The sequence below is a fragment of the Somniosus microcephalus genome, chromosome 3, assembly GCF_052327205.1.
Source record: "Somniosus microcephalus isolate GS21.2 chromosome 3, FLI_Smic_1.0, whole genome shotgun sequence".
In the NCBI taxonomy this organism is placed as follows: Eukaryota; Metazoa; Chordata; class Chondrichthyes; order Squaliformes; family Somniosidae; genus Somniosus; species Somniosus microcephalus.
In genome coordinates, this window is record NC_140989.1 from 226,784,382 (window position 1) to 226,803,869 (window position 19,488).

At 40.5% G+C, this 19,488-nt stretch overlaps 1 protein-coding gene across 18 annotated transcripts in view; it reads right to left on the reverse strand.

Moving 5' to 3' along the window:
- The window catches only part of ralgps2 (Ral GEF with PH domain and SH3 binding motif 2), a 911,087-nt gene that overhangs the window by 559,321 nt on the left and 332,278 nt on the right, over positions 1-19,488 (reverse strand). For all 18 annotated transcript variants that reach the window (XR_015077609.1, XR_015077608.1, XM_085982223.1 and 15 more), the window contains 2 exons: positions 5,761-5,850; positions 5,559-5,651 (listed from right to left, as the gene is read on the reverse strand). Coding sequence is in view for 16 of the 18 variants with exons in the window: in XM_085982223.1 (XP_085838349.1) it covers positions 5,559-5,651; positions 5,761-5,850 (183 nt within the window). In the remaining 2 variants the exon portion in view is untranslated. The remainder of the gene's footprint in view (positions 1-5,558; positions 5,652-5,760; positions 5,851-19,488) is intronic.

Below are 19,488 nucleotides of genomic sequence, written 5' to 3' on the forward strand. Positions count from 1 at the left end.
TTTAAATAGCGGAGTGACATGCGCAATTTTCCAATCTAAAGGAATGGTTCCTGAATCGAGAGAACTTTGGAAGATTATAGTTAAGGCATCGATAATGTGCTCACCTACTTCCTTGAAAACCCTGGGATGGAAACCATCTGGTCTTGAGGATCTGTCACTCTTTAGTGCCATTATTTTCTTCATTACTGTTTTTTTACTTACATTAATTTTATTGAGTCCTTGTCCCTGACTCAGTATTAGTTTCCTCGGGATTTCTGGCATGCTATCCTCTTCCTCTACTGTAAATACTGACACAAAGTAATTATTCAACATGTCCACTATTTCTTTATCATTGATAATATCGCCGCTTTCAGTTTTTAACGGCCCAACATTGCTCCTGACTGCCTTCTTTTTCCTAATATGATTAAAAAATTGTGTTGATTTTGATATCCCTTGCAAGTTTCTTGTCATACTCCCTTTTTGTAGCTCTTGTCATACTCCCATTTGCCAGGATCTTTGCTATTTTTGTATGCTTTTTCTTTTAGTTTTATGCTGTCCCTTACCTCTTTAGTCATCCATGGCTGTTTTTTTTTGCCAAGTAGAGCTCTTGCCCCTCAGGGGTATAAACTGGTTCAGTATCACCTTAAATTCTTTTTTGAACAACTCCCACTGATCATCTGTTGTTTTACCCATTAACAGATTTGCCCAGTTTACTGTGGACAGTCTCCGTCTCATCCCTTTGAAGTCAGCCTTACCTAAATCTAGAATCTTAGTAGCTGTTTTGCGTTTCTCCCTTTGAAACGCGACGTTGAACTTGATCATGTTATGATCGCTATTGGATAAATGTTCACGCACATTTAGGCTGTTAACTAAATCTGGCTCATTACTCAATCTGGCGCATTACTCAATCTAACATGGCATGCCCCCTTGTTGCCTCTAGCACATATTGTTGTAGAAAACTATCCCGGACATACTCAAGAAATTCACTACCTTTCTGACAGGTGCTAGTCTGCTTATCCCAATCTATATGAAGGTTAAAATTCCCCATTAAAACCACTCTGCCTTTGGTACACGCTTGTCTAATCTCTGCATTTATACAATCTAGCACTTCACAGCTGCTACCGGGGGGCCTATACACAACTTCCATAGGAATGAAGCATGAAAATACATTGTGGATAGCATCAACGCTGTCTCTGCAACCTGGAGAACCCAGCAAGAGTCCGGAAGAAGGTGCGCAGCTTTAAGAAGAGTATGAAGATAGGCCATAAATATCACATGCAGTAGCTTAGGACATATATTCAGAACGCAAGAGTATAGTTATAAAAGATAAATGCAAAAAACACTTTGAAATGTGAGCAAGGTCACACGTAATGTGATAGATGTGAAAGTAACAGTTTTTCCAGAAACCAAATGTCAATGTCTCAATCCTAACTGCACTTCTGCTTGCTTAAAGGCAAAAGCAGCAAATAATAAGACACAGTATGCAACTGATAGGGAACCCAAGACTTGAAGGAACTGACACCACATGAAGAGGTACGGTGGCATAGTGGTTAGCACTGTTGCCTCACAGCGCCAGGGACCCGGGTTCAAATCCGGCCTCGGGTGACTGTCTGTGTGGAGTTTGCACATTCTCCCCGTGTTTGCGGGGGTTTCCTCCGGGTGCTCTGGTTTCCTCCCACAGTCCAAAGATGTGCGGGTTAGGTTGATTGGTCATGATAAAAATTGGCCCTTAGTGTTAGGGGGGATTAAGTACGCGGGGTTACGGGGATAGGGTTTGGGTGGGATGGCTGTCGGTGTAGGGACCGGGTGCTAGGGTTTGGATGATCAGCCATGATCTCGTTGAATGGTGGAGCAGGCTCGAAGGGCCGAATAGCCTACTCCTGCTCCTATCTTCTATGTTTCTATGTAATAGTGTATTTATTCATAAAGGCAGTGGGACTGATGAGAAAATAAGGAAAATATAACTCTAACGAGCCGGCACAGGCTCGACGGGACAAATGGCCTCCTTCTGTGCTGTACTATGATATGAACTCTGGTTGCAAGCAAAATACCAATCATATTTTCTTCGATTTGCTTGACATGTTACACAAAATAATAATGCACACAGTGACAATGCAGTAATGAAATTGGCAAGAGTGCTCAAGTACTAATAGTATATGATCTGCTTTCTTGACCAACCGCATCCAAAGAGCACAAGATAACTGGGCATCAACCCCACTTCAAGCAGCAACTAACAGTTACATACACTGTAGGAGATGGAGATGCAGGTATTGATGTGGACGAGGAAGCATAAAACACTGTGGGGAAGTAGTTGCAGTCGTTGTGTTTGCCTTTATATAATAGCGTTTTTTTATTCTCGTTTTTCATGAGCAAGAATACTAAGTGCAGTGCCAAATATACTGATTCGCCCATTGGTGCTTTCCTCTTGCATTCCAAGATTACTTGTTCACTAAGATTGACAAACGGAGGAATACTAGCCTCGCTAGGATTCTCATCTTGTTGGAAGCACAGGATTATTGGTGGAATTTAACCAGAGTCCAATCATGTAGATCACAATGTTAGATTGATGCTGTGGAGTTCTGTTCAAACACCATGAGGGGTTAGCAAAAAATGAGTCACCTTCTCAAAAATTTTACCTGTGATTATTCTTCAGTTCAAGAGATAAAGTCAGATTGCAAAACAAAGCGCAAAATAGGACCCCACAATGCTAAATTCATGCACTTACAAACAGTTCCTTTTGTTTCAAACAGAAGAATTTTCCACAGAACAGTATTTTCATATTCATAGTGCCCCTAAAACAACCTGAAAAGATGAAGACTTGTCGTACTATTGGAGCTCAGATACACCTAATAGTACTCTCATTTCAAACTACAGATATTTCTCAAGACTACACAAGTAGAATTTTATTTCTCTTAGACAGTAGCTATATTTAAAGAAAGCCCAGTTCTGGAACATACCACCAAATGTAGCGAGTTTAAGCATGAAAGAAATGCATACTAGTTAGAAGTAATTGGTAGTTATGCTTATTTTGTGGTTCTATTTTGCTAACAAAAATTTGGAGCAAGTTCAGCTCCCAATTACAATATGCACTCAGGTTTGGAGCAAAAATGCATCCGAGTGTGCCTTTAACAAGTGAGCTTGACAAGGCAGTAAACACTTCTCTGTTCAAAACTCGTGCCTAATTGTAATCCAAAGACAAAACTATTACTTGCTTTCGAGTGGTATGTGGTCAGATTTCAACTTTCTAAAGGTCTACGTATGCCCATTCAACAACTTGCATATAGCGCCTTTACTGTAGTAATACGTCCCAAGGCGCATCACAGGAGCGTTAACAATCAACATTTGACACCAAGCCACTTAAGAAGATATTAGGACATCAAAAGCTTGGTCAAAGTAGTAGATTTTAAGGAGCATCTTAAAAGGAGGAGAGGGAGAGAGGTGTGTAGGGAGGAAATTCAAGAGCTTAGGACCTAGGCAGCTGAAGGCACGGCTGCCAATGGTGAGCAATGAAAATCAGGGATGCGCACTGACATGAATCAACTGAGCGGCCTGCGGGTGGCGCTGTCCAAGGAGAGTATAAATACTCGGGCATGGACCCAGCTTGCTCAGGACATTCTTTAACAGGAACTAGTGAAGGACACAACTAGACCTCCGTGTTGTAAAACAGTTGATTAAAGCTTTGTTTAACGCTTAGACCAAGTGCCTAGTAGTTTTCTTACATCATGCACGAGGCCAGAATTGGAGAAGCGCAGAGATCTCAGAGGGTTGGAGGGCTTGAGGAGGTTACAGAGACAGGGAGGGGCGAGGCCATGGAGGGATTTGAAGAGGATGAGAATTTTATAGAGGCGCTACCAGGCCGGGAGCCAATATAAGTCAGCAAGCACAGGCGTGATGGGTAAATGGGATTTGGTGAGAGTTAGGATACAGGCAGGATAGGATTTGGATGAGCTCAAGTTTACCAAAAGTGCAAGGTGGGAGGGTGGCCAGGAGAGTACTGGAATAGTCGAGTCTAGGCTAACAAAGACATGGATGTGTGTTTCAGCAGGAGATGAGCTGAGGCAGGGCTGGAGATGGAAATATGCAGTACTGGTGATGGAGAGGATATGGGGTTGATAGCTCAGCTCAAGGTCAAATAGGATGCCAAGGTTGCGAGCAGTCTGCTTCAGTTTCAGACAGTGGTTAGAGAGAGGGATGGAGTCGGTGGCTAGGGAACGGAGTTTGTGACAGGGATCGAAGACAATGGCTTCAGTCTTCCCAACATTTAATTGGAAGAAATTTCTGCTCATTCAATACTGGATGCCGGATAAGCAGCGTGACAAATCAGTGGCAGTGGAGGGGTCGAGAGAGGTGGTGATGAGGTAAAGCTGGGTGTCATCAGCATACTTGGGAAACCCGATGTGTTTTCGCATGGTGACGCCGAGGGGCAGCATGTAGATGAGAAATAGGAGGTGGCCAAGGATAGGTCTTGGGGGACACCAGAGGTAACGGTGCATTCTTACTCAGTTGTTCTGACATAAAGGCTTGGAGTATATATCAGCACATATACAACAGGAAGTTTATAACAAGTCATTTTCTTGTCATAAACTTCAATTACTAGTGGAACAATGTCTCAGCATTGCAACTTCAGAATGCAAATAATTTCTGACCAATCTAAGGTAACCAAATGTAACTCCTTGCACTAACCAGTTACATTAACCCCTCTGTGCAAAAGTAAAAGTGGAATAATTTTTCCAGTTCCATCCAGAATAATAGCTCCAGAGTGAAAGATACAAAACAGTAAAATGAATTTTGACCCGAGTGTAACCCGTACTCAACAGCTGGTAAGTGACAATGAACAGGAATTTAAAAAATGGATATTATTTTGCTACAAACAGTAAATTATTTGTCACGATTAAAATGTTGCATGAAGAGTGCTGATAATGTGTGGATGTTCATATTATGGATGGAGCAGCAAGCAAAAGCGCACAGAATGCTGAATATAATGCTGTATCAATGTAGTCGGGAGAGGTCATGCTAAAATTGTACAGTGCTCTGGTCAGGCTGTACCTTGAACTGTCCAATTGTGATTACTGAAGCACAAGAGAAACATTCAAACCTTAGAGGCATTGCAAAAAAAAGCCACAAGATTGATTCTTAGGGCCGGAGGATTGAGTTATGGATAAGATTGGAGAAACTTGGGCTCTTCAAATTTGAACAGGGAGGTTATATAAATGATAATTAATGGTGTAGATAAGCAAAGTAACAAGCTCATGTCAGTTTAGATCTTGATTGTTGATCCCTGTAACAACAGTCCATTTAACAACAACCGTGGCATCTCTCGCAATTTGACTTCTTCACCTGCTGATGATGGGTGATTAGTACCAGTTCACAAATCAGTTTAACAGACTATAGTAGGAAACTACTGCAATTACATTTAAACATATTAGATTTTTAAAACTCATCCAAGGAATTTTTTTTAATTCAAATAAAAATCAAAGTAACTTGCTGCTGTAACAAATTAAATTGTTAAAAAAGTACACATTTGTAACGCAGGTTAAATATAGCCTGTGCCGATCACAAGTAGGAGCTACATCACTTACCGCCCATGTTTTTGTAAGCCTGAAGATAGGCGCACTCTGCAATCCGGACACGACAGCCATTAGTGCATGTAGGTTATTCAACTCATACAATTTCTAAAATTAAGATAAAAGTACAGTAGCTGTAAATAAAAATAAAATCCAAGCCTGTTTTAAGATAACTGGAATATCAAATGCAGCATGACCCAACCAGTCACTTACTTACCTTTGCAGTTTTAACATAATGGCTCAAAACTTCAGCTCTTATTTTTAGTGTTTGTGCAGTAAGAATCTCTCGGACAACCCAAAAGCTTACCTGTAGGTAAAGAAAAACAAACTAAATACCGTGCAGTCAATGTATTTTTATTGGAACTTCCAACAAAAGTTTGCTCTTAGCCAGCAGCAACATTGCTACTTGATCTAACCGCTGTGTGGGCAAGTTGCTGTCAAGTACGTAGTCTCAAGTGAATTATGCTTAAATGGAGCATCTTGAACCGTAAAGCATATTTGAATCCTGCATAGGCACATAAATTAAGACTCAAGTGAAACAATGTTATGTAATCTTCACCCAGTTCCCCATAGGTGTGAATCAACATCTCTATATTCAATTTCATGAAAAATGAAGTCTGATTTTTTCCCCCCCAAATCTTTGTCTATCTCTCTATGCCTTTAACTGCCTCTCTGCTCATCTTTCAGTCTCTAAATCTTTGTCTCTCGCTCTGTGGCAGACTTCATCTCTCCTCTTGGGTATCAGCTGATTCCTCAAACTTTGCTTGGAAGTGTCCAACCAGCAAAGGAACATTTCAGTCGAACTACAGAGCAAGAGACTGCCTCCATCACTACCTTAAGTGATAATTCCAGATTTCACCACCGTAGCAAGTTAGGCGAGGCGTTTTTGAAAGCCTGGGAAGAAGCAGTTCATCCTGACCTTGATGTTTCTTCTATTGAACATGGAGGGAGCGATGGGCTAGGCCTCTAGCTAGGAGGGAGCAAGGGCAGGGCAAGGAGGGCGCCAGGGACGGCCAGGTCTGAAGGTCTCAGGGGAAGTGAGGGAGATTAGCACTAGGAGGGACCTAGGGGTGCAGTTGGGAAGGAACGGGTAGGCCAGGACCTGGTGCCAAGGCCAGTGCTGGGAAAGATGTTTGAAAAGAAACAAAAAGGAGCCAGACCCTGGGACTGGGAGGCAAAGACCCGGACCCAACATATAAGATGGGATGCTTGAGAATAGGAAGGAACTTAGGTTTCAAATATATCTCCTCTTTGTTAAAACAGGAAGAATACACTTAGCACATATATGCCAAAAACAAATTAATTATTTTCCAACCGTTTTTATAAAACAAAAATAACAATTTTCATCTGGAAACATCAATTCAAGTCAGTAATGAAAGAGTTAGTTCATCTTCATTATTTTCCCCAGCCTTTTGGCTCCAGACAGAACAACTACTACACAATGATGAATGAGGGTAAAGTCCCTCACTGAACTGTTTACATAATTAACAATCACATTCATGAGAATTTAATAAAATCATGGTAGTTTCACACAGCAACAAAGACAGGAATAAAACACAGTAAATTGTTTTCCTCTGGCTAAATTCACACAGACTTTTGGTTTCATGGCCTTTTTCCTGAAGTAACCTCGTCTTGTATTTTGTCTGTTTAGGATTGGAATTTGTTAAATAGTGTTATAAATATTGGCCCCTGTATTTAGTACATCGCTACACGAGACATTGATTTGTCGTATAATCAATAAACTACACTGGTTTGTACACAGAGTTATGGAGCTTTGCATTTTTAGCAAACCTTCCTGTGAAATTTCAAGCCTCAGCCTTGCTCCAGAATGACTGACTCCCAGCGCAGAATGCAGGCCCAAGCCACTGACTGAACCTTGGCATGACATCCCAGGCCTCTGCCCCAAACTTCTGTTTGGAAGTGAGATTTCACAGTGAATTGTTCATGTAAGCTGCAAAGCTGCAATAGCCACCAATTGGAGTAAAAGTGCAGCCAGAGCTGGACCTGGAGGGAGTAGAGAGGCCAAATCCAGGAGCAGGCCCAAGGTAACAGAGCGAGAACAAATACTAAATGTCAAAAACTAAATGTTAAGGATATATGAAGACAATAATGAATTCAAACCACCCAATACGAACTGGGAAAGCCCAATTGGAAATGAGTAAGTTGGAACCAGAGCTAGTGAACACGGTCATTAGCACATTGCTGTTTGTGGGAGTTTGCTGTGCGCAAATTGGCTGCCACTTTTCACACATTACAACAGTGACTACACTCCAAAAGTACTTCATTGGCTGTAAAGCGCTTTGAGACGTCCGGTGGTCGTGAAAGGCGCTATATAAATGCAAGTCTTTCTTTCAAATTTGTTTTTTTATCCACTGTGTGATACATTTGTATCTTGACCTAGGGTTAATTTTCTTCCAGTCACTAATGTTAATTTTAAAGAAATCTGTGCATGAATGGAAAAAAACAAGAACGACAAAAGAGTGAAAAATAAGACTTGGGAAACCATAGCCTATGAATCACACAACACTAACACGCAAAATACATATCAGATTTGAATGTGCATGTTAACTCCATTCATTATAAGAGATTCCCCAATATATTGAGTTTACACTGGACAGTTAAAAAAAACAACTGGCCAGTTCCATTGGCAGAAGCATTGTGCAGCTGCTAACTTTACAGAACCAGCTTTTTTTAAACATGCTCCTGCGCCTGTGAGCCAAGTGCATGTTAAATACTGCACCAGCTAGCATTGTATTCAACAAGCACTCTGCTCATCAGCACAGGACTGCACTTAAACAGGCACAATAGTAGGCTCTGCAACATTGGCAGCGCCACAGCACCAATCACAGCAGAATTGACAACTTGAAAATCAGCAGGTGGATCTCAGACAGAGGACAGCAGTGGAACTTCAGGGAAAGCAGCAGGTGGTGTAAATGAAGTGCAATATTGGCCTGGATTTTGCAGTCAGCAGCAAACAAACTGCGCCAGCCATTCATTACATTTACACTTGCCCACAGACTTTCTACGGGCTTTTGCACTGAAACTTGTGGTGATTAGAAATCCAAAACAGCGCTGCTCCCTCTACAGGGGAACTGGGACCTGTGCGAACAGAGCAAGTAACTGTGTATCTCCTTAACCAATTAGATTGAAGAATTTTTAATGAGGAGTGAAGAGCCTGAACCAGGAAGTGTAAGTTAGAATAGTTAATTCAATGACAAATCATGTACAGAAAGCTAAATGATGAGAGGGAAAGATAGGTGAAATTGGGATAAAAGAGGCAGAACGAAAAAGTTTAAAGAAGTTATTTAACATTCTTTCAATCTCCAACAATAATTAAAATCTGAAGGAATGAGACTGCACACTTGCAAAAGTTAATTTTCAGTGCTAGAGAGGTTGTTTGGCAGTAATTAAGACTTAACACGTCATCAAAAATTGACTTACACTGGAATGGACAAGCCCTAACATTTTCAGGTGAATTTAGTGGGTATCTATCACACAACTACAACAACTTCACACTTTTCATGTATTTCAATGCCAAGTCTGAGCGAGACACCGTTTAAGAACATAACATAAGAAATAGGAGCAGGAATAGGCCACTTGGCCCCTCGAGCCTGCTCCGCCATTCAATAAGATCATGGCTGATCTAGGGCTCAAAGCCACTTCCCAGCCCGCTCCCCATAACCCTTCACTCCCTTATCTTGCAAAAATCTGTCCATCTCCACTTTAAATGTATTTAATGACCCAGCCTCTACAGCACTCTGGGGCAGAGAATTCCACAAATTTACAACCCTCTGAGAGAAGTTCCTCCTCATCTCAGTTCTAAAAGGGCAACCCTTTATTCTGAGACTGTGCCCCCGAGTTCTAGATTTCCTGATGAGGAGAAACATCCTCTCTGCATCTACCCTGTCGAGCCCCCTCAGTATCTTATATGTTTCGATAAGATCACCTCTCATTCTTCTAAATTCCAATGAGTATAGGCCCAGCCTGCTCAATCTTTCCTCATAAGTCAAACCCCTCATCTCTGGAATTAACCTAGTGAATCGTCTCTGAACTGCCACCAATGCAAGTACATCCTTCCTTAAATAAGGAGACCAAAACTGTACGCAATACTCAAGGTGTGATCTCACCAATACCTTGTATAGTTGTAGGACTTCCCTGCTTTTATACTCCAATCCCCTTGAAATAAAGGCCAACATTCCATTTGCCTTTTTGATTATTTGCTGTACCTGCATACTAACTTTTTGTTTTTCATGCACAAGGACCTCCAGGTCCCTCTGAACCTTAGCATTTTGTAATCTCTCTCCATTTAAATAATAGTTTGCTTTTTTATTTTTCCTGCCAAAGTGGATAACCTCGCACTTTCCCACATTATACTCCATCTGCCAAATGTTTGCCCACTCTCCTAGCCTGTCTATATCCCTTTGCAGATTCTTTGAGTCCTCTGCACAACTTGCTTTCCCACCCATCTTTGTATCATCTGCAAACCTGGCTACATGACACTCGATCCCTTCATCCAAGTCATTAATGTAGATTGTAAATAGTTGGGACCCCAGCACCGATCCTTGTGGCACCCCACTAGTTACCGTTTGCCAACCAGAAAATGACCCATTTATCCCGACTCTCTGCTTCCTGTTAGTTAGCCAATTCTCTATCCATGCTAATATATTACCCCCAACTCCGTGAGCTCTTATCTTATGCAGTAACCTTTTATGTGGCACCTTATCAAATGCCTTCTGGAAATCCAAATACACATCTACTGGTTCACCCTTGTCCACCCTGCTTGTTACATCCTCAAAGAACTCCAGCAAATTTGTTAAACATGATTTCCCTTTCCTAAAACCATGCTGACTCTGTTTGACTGCAGTATGTTTTTTCTAAATGCCCTGTTACTGCTTCCTTAATGAAGGACTCCAGCATTTTCCCAACGACAGATGTTAGGCAAACTGGTCTATAGTTTCCTGCTTTCTGTCTCCCTCCTTTCTTAAATAGGGGTGTTACATTAGCAGTTTTCCAATCCGCTGGGACCTCTCCAGAGTCCAGGGAATTTTGGTATATTGCAACCAATGCATCCACTATCTCTGCAGCCACTTCTTTAGCGCAGCCTCTGAAGAAGCAGGGCAACTAAGACAGCAAACTCCTGATTTCCGCATTTAACTGCACATGTGCGGTCGCTGAAAGTTGTCCGATTTACAATTAAATAACAGTGAGTACTGATAGCCTCACTGTTATTGTTACTGCAAATTCTGGACCAATGATTACTACAGTAAGCTCAACTTCAAGTTTTGTCTGCTTGAAGTGATAGCAGTATCATTTCACAAGAATTTTTTTTAGTACAAATAATAGGCAGTTGTTTTGGTTACCAGATTTTCTCTTGTTAAATGTGATTGGCCATTAAAAGTATAACTGACTCTAATGGGAATATTCTCGTGGGAGATCCTGTCTGATCAATCTTCTCATCTTTTTTGAGGATGTTACAGATAATGTAGATGCTGGAACGCATTATACAGTTAATTTTTTGAAAATCTTTTACAAAGTATCACATAAAAGACGCAAAATTAAACTAAACCCTGCAAGATTCCAGAGTAGAATTTTAGCAAAGTTTGTTTAAAAATAAAGAAGACAAATAGGTGAAATTAGCTAATGTAATGTCAGGCTGGGGAGGTGTTGAGTGGAGGTCCTCAGGAGTCAGTTCTTTAACCCATATTTGTTCTACATTACTGACCGACACGGGACAATGAAAGTAAATATAAGCTTTCAATTTTGGTGGCAATACAAAAATAGGGAAAGCAGTGCAGACAGAGAATGCAAGAAATCTGCAGAAGGAATTGCATCTGCTACACAATTAGGTATTTATTGGAGAGAGTGTGTACAAAAAAGCAGCAGGACTGATCCCAGTGTGAAAGGTACTGAAGCTAGCCTAAAAGATTGGAGGAATTCAAATTCCACTGTGGAGAAAGAGCAGTTAGGGGGAAACCTCACCGAGCTATATAAAAGATTAATTGACAGAGACAAGGGGCCATAATTTGCTATGGCAGGATATCTAACGGTGTCTACCGTTACTTAGAGTTGCCTTTGCACGTTTAGGCTTTTAAATTGTGTGTATGACAAGTTGGTGCAAGTGCGAGCCGATAACATCGTAGCAAGGGAAACAGGGCATCTGGGACCCGAGTGAACAGGGCAAGCAACTGTGTATCTGCTTAACCAATCAGATTGAAGGATTATGAAATTAACAGCGCATGGACTGAGAAGGAAGTGTACATTAGAGTGAGTGAATTCAATGCTAATTCGGATACAGAAAGAGAAATAGAGAGGGAAAGAAAGAAATGGATTGAGAGAGACAGAAAGGAAAAGTAAAATAAAAATTTAAAATATAAGTTTTACAGTTTTAAAACCTCCAACAACAATTAAAACGGAGACTCCACACTTGCAATAGATAGTCTGAACCTTTTTAACAACATGTATAAAATCAGAATGTTCTCAGTTTGTATTAGAATTAGAATATGTTCCAACTGCACAACAATAGAATTGAATGTACTACACAAGTGATTTGGGAATGTTTATTTCAACATTTTCTTCTCACAATAATTAATACGAACAGGTCCCACAGAAAATTATTAGCACCAAGTTTTACACTCCAAAACCATAACTCTGAATTTTCCATTACTAACCACAGGGAGCATTTGGTAAGGTTGCTGGAGACATGTTTATCTTAGTTGGTGAAAGGCACAAAAAATGGAGTAGTTTGAAAAGATCTTGAGTGAGTAAAAAGACAAGTTTATAAAGCATAAAAGTGTTTTAAAATGGTCATCTAATTTCTCCTTCAGATCACTCATGTTTATTAGCATTTTGATGCCCAGGAGACAGACAATCTGCTTCCAAAGCTTAGCTTTTGTAAACTAACTGATAAGACTTATCAGTTGCCTGGATGAATGCAGCTTCAACAACACTCAAGAAGCTCGACACCATCCAGGACAAAGCAGCCTACTTGATTGGCACCCCATCCACCACCTTAAACATTCACTCCCTCCACCACCGGCGTACCATGGCTGCAGTGTGTACCATCTACAAGATGCACTGCAGCAACTCGCCAAGGCTTCTTCGGCAGTACCTCCTAAACCCGCGACCTCTACCATGTAGAAGGACAAGGGCAGCGGGCGCATGGGAACACCATCATCTGCAAGTTCCCCTCCAAGTTACACACCATCCTGACTTGGAAATACATCGACGTTCCTTCATCGTTGCTGGGTCAAAATCCTGGAACTCCCTCTCTAGCAGCACTGAGAGAGTACCATCACCACACTGACTGCAGCAGTTCAAGAAGCCGGCTTACCACCACTTTCTCAAGGGATATTAGGGATGGGTAATGAATGCTGGCTTTGCCAGCAACGCCCACATCACAGGAATTAATTTTTTTAAAAGAGGACAGGGAGATCAAATTATATTTTCTAATATTTCCTCTGCTTTAAACAAAGTAGTTCTCCTTAATTTGTTAACTCCCAAAGTTGGCTTGCCTTTGTGTTTAACATTTGGGGAAGAAAGATATATGAGCCTGTGTCCTACCAATCCATAGTGCACTGTAATGATATTTCAAGGTAATCAGCTGTCTAAATGCAGAAAATAAAAGAGGGCTCAGATTGCTAAAAAAAAAGCAAGACTTTGTGATCGTACAAAATGCAATAGGAACTTAAAACAAATTATGTTAGTAAGAATTGGGGCCACAAGGAAACAACTAATGGTGCATGTAATTCTCTGCTTCAGATTAGAAACTGCAGGGTTCTGTCTCAATCCTTGAGTGAATTTATGCTCAATTACAAAGTGCATTTGACTGAAACTAGTCAAAGTTGGTACGGCCACTCTTACATTTATGGGTCTGCCAGCAGAAAATTGTCGACCAGTTTTTTTGCTTCTTTTAAAATGTGTGCTGCTCCCCCATGATGCCATGAACTTAACATTTCCTTGCCAAGAGAAACTACCAATGTTACTCGAGTTGGTCATTAGGAAGTGAATGAAAGCACCTGTTCATTACACTCAAAGCTGTGCTGATTTTTTAAAGAGGATATGTTTTTCATTATTGTTTAGCTGTTCAGAAATATTGACAAGGCCACTGTTTTTGCTCTAAGGCACCTATCATGAGTGTGATTCAACATTACACTTCACTCACTAAAAGGCTTTTGTAAACCATTACCAGGTGAAAGGAAGATCAGGTTGGTGGAAGCAGGGGTAGTAGGAAAAGAAACAGATCGAGAAATAAGTGTGCAGTCTGTTAAGTGATAGAAACAGCCTGTGCAACCTGGGCTCGTTGGAACAATGTAAATCCTTCTGATGAAGAAATAATACATTGCTTCTCAAAACATATATCACATTAAGATACAATGTTCTCAAAATGTATTTAATAGCAATAAAACAGTGACTCTGGTTCACGGAGCATAACAAATCTGAATCTAACAAACTGCAACCATAAAGTCATTGTGAACCCACCGTCAGTGTGGAAAATGCAGGATCTCAATTTAATGGCTGTGGCTCCCTCGAGTAATATCTGAATTACCGCATGCCTATTCTAAAATATTGTGACATATTGGAAATATTTGAAATACTTGTAAAAAAAAAACACAGCATGCTGCACATTACTTGGAAAGTTATTTTACAGGGTGATCAAGTAGATTCAGCCGATTCTAACTAGCATTTTACTAATACAAATGGCAAATATCTTAAAGCAATGCCTTTTGATGGTGGTAAGAGATCATTCACTTGAAGACGCTGTACTATGCTCACATAGTTTCAGAGGTATGTAATGCTTATTTTGGAACCTTGTCATATAACAGTTGAACAAGTTTTCTCCTTAACAAAGCCTTGCTAACAAGGAGCTAAAGAGCTCATTAAAAACCTATAATTTTTCTAGTTTATTATTCAAACAGATGTTAACAGACATAAAATGTACAGCTGGTTTAGAAGATGCATTCCGTGAAAAAAGTACAGAATAACTTTATAGCTCCTGGCTACCACACTCCTAATTTTAAAAAAAGTCCAAAACTAATCTGAATTTAATTAATGATTAGATTTACAAATGGCAAAAAACTTCACTGAGTGAGGGTGTGTAAAAAATCATTCGCAACACCACAAGCCAAAACCTTGACTGCTGTTACTTACGTGTCATTATTAACAATTTTTCTTCAATGTTTTGTAGATTTATCCACTTTATTTTCTTACCTCATTTTGCAATTGTATCTTACCTTTTTACTTCTAAATTTATTATAAATAAAGATTCCCTATTGGCTAAGTGGATATTGTGCTGCAGCTTTTTTTAAATTTCCAGCTGGCTAACTGAATTGTCCTAACATTGGTACCGATAAATGACCACACAGATGCTGCACGCAGCTGGGAAACACATCAGTACTGCAACTGTTCAATTTTTTTGGCAAAACCACAACAACAATGCAATCTTCAAATGTGATCAGGAGCATCTAAAAATCAAAATAACACCCCAACATTCTCTTAAAAATATCAAATAAGCGAACAAAAACATAAAATATTGTGCTCTGTCCTTTAAGACAAGTAACATAAAAGTCTACAAGAATCTGAGGATTCTATTAATAATTCAGACAAGCAAATCATCCGCGGCTTTCCTCACAGTAAGTTGGAGCCAACAATCATAGAAACTTACAGCACAGAAGGTGGCTATTCGGCCTGTCGTGCCTGTGCTGGTTCTTTGAAAGTGCAGTCGTACTTAGTCCCACACCCCTACTTTTTGTTTGGAACCCTGTAAGTTCCTCATCTTCAAGTACCTGTCCAATTTCCTTTACAGAATCAGCTTCCACCACCTTTTCAGGTAGAGCATTCCAGATCCCTCAGTGAACAAAAATTCTCCTGATCGTCTCTCTAGATCTTTTTCCAATGATTTTAAATCTGTGACCTCTGGTTATTGACCAACTCGGCAGAGGAAATTTTTTTTTTTTTTTTTAATCTACTCTCATCAAAATCCTCATCATCTTGAAAACCTCTATTAGGTCACCTCTTAACATTCTCTGTTCCAAGAACAGCAGTCCTAATTTTTACAACCTCTCCTCATAACTGAAGTCCCTCATCCCTGGTAACATCCTGGTAAACCTCCTCTGTACCCTTTCTAAGGCCTTTACATCTTTCCTGAAGTGTGGTGCCCAGAATTGTCCACAACACTCCAGCTGAGGCCTAACCAGTGATTTATAAAGTTCTAGCATGATCTCTTTGTTTTTAGATTCTATGCCTCTATTTATAAACCCAAGTAACCCATATGCTTTTGTAACCACCTGATCAACTTGCCCTGCCAGTTTTAGGTATGTGTGTATATGGACACAAATCTCTTTGCTCATCTACACTTTTCAAAATCGTGCCATTTATAGTATACCGTATTTCCATATTAGACCTCCTAAAGTGCATCACTTCAAACTTCTCCGCATTGAGCTCCATCTGCCATGATTCTGCCCATTTATATTGATATAAACTCTACCTCACCATCTGCTCAACTGACTAATTGGATAGCTCTACCAAAGAGCCGGCACAGGCACAAAGGGCTGAATTGCCTCCTTCTGTGCTACATGATTCTATAATAACCCCACAGCTATTGCCACTGTCTCCAACTGCAAGTCTGATATTAAAACCTGGACAAGACAAAACTTTGTCCAGCTTAATATCAACAAAACTGAAATCATCCTCTTCGACTCCCACAGAGAGAATTGTATGTAACCTTAGTTTCCTTCTACTACAATTCAGATTACAATTTTCCCCTTGTTTTCTCTTTCCTGCTTTATCTTTTCATGCTGTACTCTTGTTGAAATAGGAAGATTACCAGTCTGTAGACATCTCCACTGATTTTGTGATAGCATTATTTTGCTGACCTCGAGTAAACGTTCCAGAGTAGTGTTTCAACGGATAAAATTCCCGAAATCTTCCCTTTAGGAGAAGCCAGAATCAGAAATCCAGAGTCTAGGGGAAGCCAGTCAGGTCTGGGATTTGAACTTGGATCACCTAGCTGAATTCCCCTGTAACAGTACGCACTGTAGTGTTATAGATTATCCTTACAGATGTTAAGTAATGGAAAACATTTCTGCTCTCCAAACACCAAAGGAAATTCAGCACTCAAAAGGGATTTTGTAGTAAACTGTCCCATAAGCACATATGATTTACTTGAAATGACAATTTCAACAGTAGGTAGAAACTGCGAGATAAAAACATATAATATATAAAACATGTATTTCATAACTTTCCAGGTACTGTGAGGTGACCAAACTCTGTCATTTACTCTCCTGTCGATCCATTTTATGACTTTTTAGTCCAAAACAAGTCACTTCCAAACATTTTAAATTGAGGTTTACGACCAATGGATTCATAGCTTGTACTCCTGTTTTCATTGAATTTAAATTTTTTAATCTCTTTTACATTCTCTATCCGCAGATGACCTGCTTCCAGTTCTCCTTTTAAAAGTTTTTATTTTCATTTTTTCCCCCCCCCTCCTATTCTGAAGGCTAGTTCTGTGAGGGTACAGTGCCAGTCATGGCAGCCCTCTGTTACCTACGCCAAGCATCCTTCATTCGCATAATCCCAGACAGTGATTGTCAGCAGGCAATTTGGCCGTGTTGACATCACAGCTGAGACCAAATGTATGCTCAGCCAACATCCATATGCACATTTTCCATTACAGGGTCACTGAGCAGTGAAGAAGAGTGTGAGCACCAGCTGATTTATTTTTCCTATGCCCTAACCCAGGGGCAATTGTACTGCCCCAACTGTGACCAGCCAACTCAGAAAAGACCAAGGATGAGATCTGGTCTGTATGGTCCAGTATCTCACTGACTGCAGAATTTAATCAATCGGCCTTTGGGACAGCCCTCCTAAAGCTTCTTCTGATGCTGTTTTGTCTTTCTACCATGTGAAGAAGCAGCACACCACGATTCAACCTGCCAGACTGGAAACTTGCCATGTAGTGAACTTTGGACATGAACCCATGTTTCACCATTCTTTGACAGAACCCATCTCCTTGCATCCGCTACAAAAAACTAATTCAGTAATTCTTCTCATTGAAACTACGAAGCCATTTCATAACAGAAGCCAATGCCTCTTACAATTGGAGTTCCAAAAGACTTCATTCATTGGGGTCGCAGAAACTGCTACAATGCAAAACTCACCTCCCCACTTCTATTTCAAAACAGCATTTGAAAAGGTCATGCCTCTCCTGTGCAAAATATACCATTAACACATTTAACACAGTTTGTTCACCCTTCACTTACAAATGGATTATGGTACAAATGTGGGGAGGGGGATAGAAGGCAAATTGCTACAGCACTGTCCTGTAAGAAATCTGGCAGCATATCTGTGCTGTGGTCTTTCCCTTGGCATTTATTTTGGAACCACACTGCCGTTCCTTTGAAAGAATATAAGTAAGACCACACAAAAATTTAAGCAGCACCAAGTATCATAAGATTTAGATTAGTAATGGAGAGGAGCAAGGAACAATCTAAAGTAGAACTTTTAAATTGGAAGAGGACTAACTTCAATGGGATGCAAAAGGATCTAGCCAGGGTAAAATGGAACCAAAGATTGACAGGAAAAACTGTAACGGACAATGGGTGATCTTTAAGGAGGTGATGTTTCATGTACAGGCTAGGTACATTCCAACAAAGGGATAGGTAGGGGAACCAAAGCCAGGGCTCCTTGGTTGACGAGGGAGATAGAGAATATAACAAAACAAAAAAAAGAGGGTGTATGATGCATGTCAGATGAATTCCTCAAGTGAGAACCAGACTGTGATGAAATAACTGTGTTCTGATATTTGTACTTGCACTTGTAATGTCTGGAATGTTCCACTAGGGGGAACCACTAATGCTCCTCCCTGGCCCCGCCCCTCTTCTAGTATGTTCTACCAAGGGCTCGGTCGATGATGGACTCTGTTAACTCTAAGTTGAGAGGGGAAGTGAAGAGGAAAATAAGACTGGCAAAGAAAATATAATGACGGTTAACATAAAAGGGAACCCAAAAGTTTTCTACCAGCATGTAAATAGTAAGCGGGTAGTAAGAGGCAGGGTGGGGCCTATTAGGGACAAAGAAGGTGATATATGCTTAGAGGCACAGGGCAAGGCTAGAATACTCAATGAGTACTTTGTATCGGTGTTACTAAGGAAGAGGATGCTTACAAAATATCAGTAGAAGCGGAGATAGCAGAGGTAATGGATGGAGTGAAAATTGATAGACAGAATGTATTGGAAAGGCTGGATATGCTTAGGGTGGATAAGTCGCATGGTCCGGATGGCTTGCATCCCAGGTTGCTAAGGGAAGTGGGGGTGGAGACAGCAGAAGGGCTTGTCATAATCTTCCAATCTTCCCTAGCTACGGGGAAGGTACCAGAGGATTGGAAAGTGGCAAATGTGACACCCTTGTTCAAAAAAGGGTGTAAGGACAATCCAATAACTACAGGCCGGTCAGTTTTACATCAATGGTGGGTAAGGTTTTAGAAACAATAATCAGGGAAAAAATTAAAAGGCACTTGGAGAGGTTTAAGTTAATTAAGGAGAGCCAGCATGTATTTGTAAAAGGGAGATCATGTTTGACTAATCTAATTGAATTTTTTGACGAAGTAACAGAAGAGGTTGATGAAGGGAATGCAGTGGATGTTGTCTATATGGATTTTAAGAAAGCGTTTGACAAAGCACCACATAAAAGGCCGGTTAGCAAAACTGAGGCTCATGGAATAGGAGGATCAGTGTCAGCTTGGATAAGAAATTGGCTTAAGGACAGAAAACAGCGAGTCGCAGTAAATGGTTATTTTTCCAGACTGGAGGATGGTAGACAGTGATGTTCCCCAAGGGTCAGTACGAGGACCATATATATATATATATATAAATAAATGACTTGGATATTGGAATAGAGTAAAATTTCAAAATTTGCCGATGATACCAAACTTGGAGGCGTGGCAAAC